This window comes from Propithecus coquereli, unplaced genomic scaffold (assembly GCF_000956105.1).
Source record: "Propithecus coquereli isolate 6110/MARCELLA unplaced genomic scaffold, Pcoq_1.0 Scaffold56, whole genome shotgun sequence".
NCBI lineage: Eukaryota > Metazoa > Chordata > Mammalia > Primates > Indriidae > Propithecus > Propithecus coquereli.
Genome location: NW_012151507.1, coordinates 3182905 through 3184920, shown reverse-complemented (window position 1 = coordinate 3184920; position 2016 = coordinate 3182905). Strand labels below are relative to the sequence as shown.

The 2016-nt window shown below is 38.1% G+C and overlaps 1 protein-coding gene across 4 annotated transcripts in view; it reads left to right on the top strand.

Annotated features, from left to right (window-relative positions):
* SCYL3 (SCY1-like 3 (S. cerevisiae)) overlaps positions 1-2016 on the top strand; it is a 66550-nt gene that overhangs the window by 21809 nt on the left and 42725 nt on the right. For all 4 annotated transcript variants that reach the window (XM_012657803.1, XM_012657800.1, XM_012657802.1 and 1 more), the window contains exon 3: positions 677-862. In XM_012657803.1, the coding sequence (XP_012513257.1) occupies positions 677-862 (186 nt within the window). The remainder of the gene's footprint in view (positions 1-676; positions 863-2016) is intronic.

Sequence of the window (2016 nt, the reverse complement as noted above, 5' to 3'; positions counted from 1 at the left end):
TTTGGGTCTATACTGTGCATGCTTGTTTCAGGGGTTAGTCTGAGAATTTGTGGGTATGTAGAAAATTAGGGAATCTCTTTCTTCAGCCCTCTACCCTCTGGGGTATTCTCCTCATACTCTGGCCTGCCTGGGTACCTTTCTGTGATTCTTCTGGCCAAAAAGATAGCAAGGTTTTGATTGGAGTTTTAGCACCTTTGTTACACTGCTCTCCAACTGGGGCCTGCCTTCAGTGCATAACTGTAAGAAGGGAAAAATTCCCCAATCCACGAAGCTCATCCCTATGGGTGTCATTGTTTCAAGTTTTGACGCCCCTCCATAGTTTGTGTGCTTTTGTTTACTTTTCAGAGTTCTCAGGTATTAATAGTTGTTTCTGGCACTTTGTTCAGAGTTCATAGCAGTTGGGAAATCTGGGCTCTTAGGGGGCTTATACTGCTATAGTGGAACTGGAAGTCTCTGTAGAGTTATTTAAATGTTGGGAAATTGAAAAAAGTCAGAACAAGTCATAGAACCTCCTATGCCTTATTTGAAATCTGGGGGGTAGGGAGGAAGTTAGGGAACTTTAATGGACCTTAAATGCAAGTATATATTTTCTGACTTAACGCAATGTATGTGAAATTATAATTAATCGGGTTTTGAATCATTAACTTCATCACCTCTTTTATTTGTATTTTTAAAGCACTTGAAGACACTTCGTCATCCTTGCTTGCTAAGATTTTTATCTTGTACTGTGGAAGCAGATGGCATTCATCTTGTCACTGAGCGAGTGCAGCCTCTGGAAGTAGCTTTGGAAACATTATCTTCTGCAGAAGTGTGTGCTGGGATCTATGACATATTGCTGGCTCTTATCTTCCTTCATGACAGAGTAAGTAACCTTAACCTGTACGGTCTGCCTACAGGCCTTGATGTAGACTGGGGGGATGATGCGTGTGGTAGCACTTGTAAATTATGGTGTGTATAGAAATTGTAAGTTACAATTACTAGAAAACTGCCTGAGAAAAAATAACACGGTGGAAGTCACCACAGGTGCTACAGACACATGGTTTATGGAATGGGCAACTATTCCACAGTTCCCTGTCCCTGGGCAACTATTTATAGAACTTTGTTTTAGTGCACTATAGTCCACCTCTAGTTTTGGATAAATATTTACCTAAAAATAGCTACAGCTGGTATTAGTTATTAAGACAAAGGTAAAGGTTTAACATCTGTTGCTGTAGACCAGAGTTCCTATTTGTTTTCAAGAGTTTTGTCCCATTTTAGATTTTGAAGAAACAAAGGACCATTTCTTAGGAAGAGACAGAGTTTATACACATCTTTTCCTATTTGAGTAGTTGGGGCCAGTAGAGAGCCCCTTAATCCTCTGTGGCATAGTAGTATGCTTGGCTCTGTAGTGAGGTTTGCTACTATTAATACTGTAATGTAGTATTTCCTATGTTAACTTCTGGTCTATATCTTGACAGTATTATTGAGCTACTATTTCTTAATGGTGTTTGCATTCTGAAGCATTAAGGTCTTTGTCAGCACCCCCAAGATTAAAAAACATCAGTTACAGGTTAGAAATATGTGCATTTGACCCATCTTTGTGTATATTTTTAAATCTTTTCTATTGGTGGGAGACAGACTGTTCAAATATTTTGGATTTATAGTCTCTTAAAAGTATGTTTGAGTTCACATAGTAACAAGAGTTATTAGTGCTTCACTAGGGGAAGCTATCTTCTTTGTTGGAAAAAGTGCATACACGTGGTAAAGTCTGTACAGTAAGTGAGTGCAAATGGGACAAATAAGTCCCTCTTGCATCCTGGAATCCATTGCCCTAATGCTTCTCTTCAAAGGCCACCATGATGATCAAGGTATTATTCCAGAGGTGTTCTTTGCACATATAAAGCAAATGTCTGTATGCTTTTTCTCTTTTATTTTTTCTCAAATAAAAACATACCATACGTACTATTCTAAACCTTCCTTTAAAATATACATATTTTGGAGTATTCTCTATAAAAATACATACATATTTGATCTAGT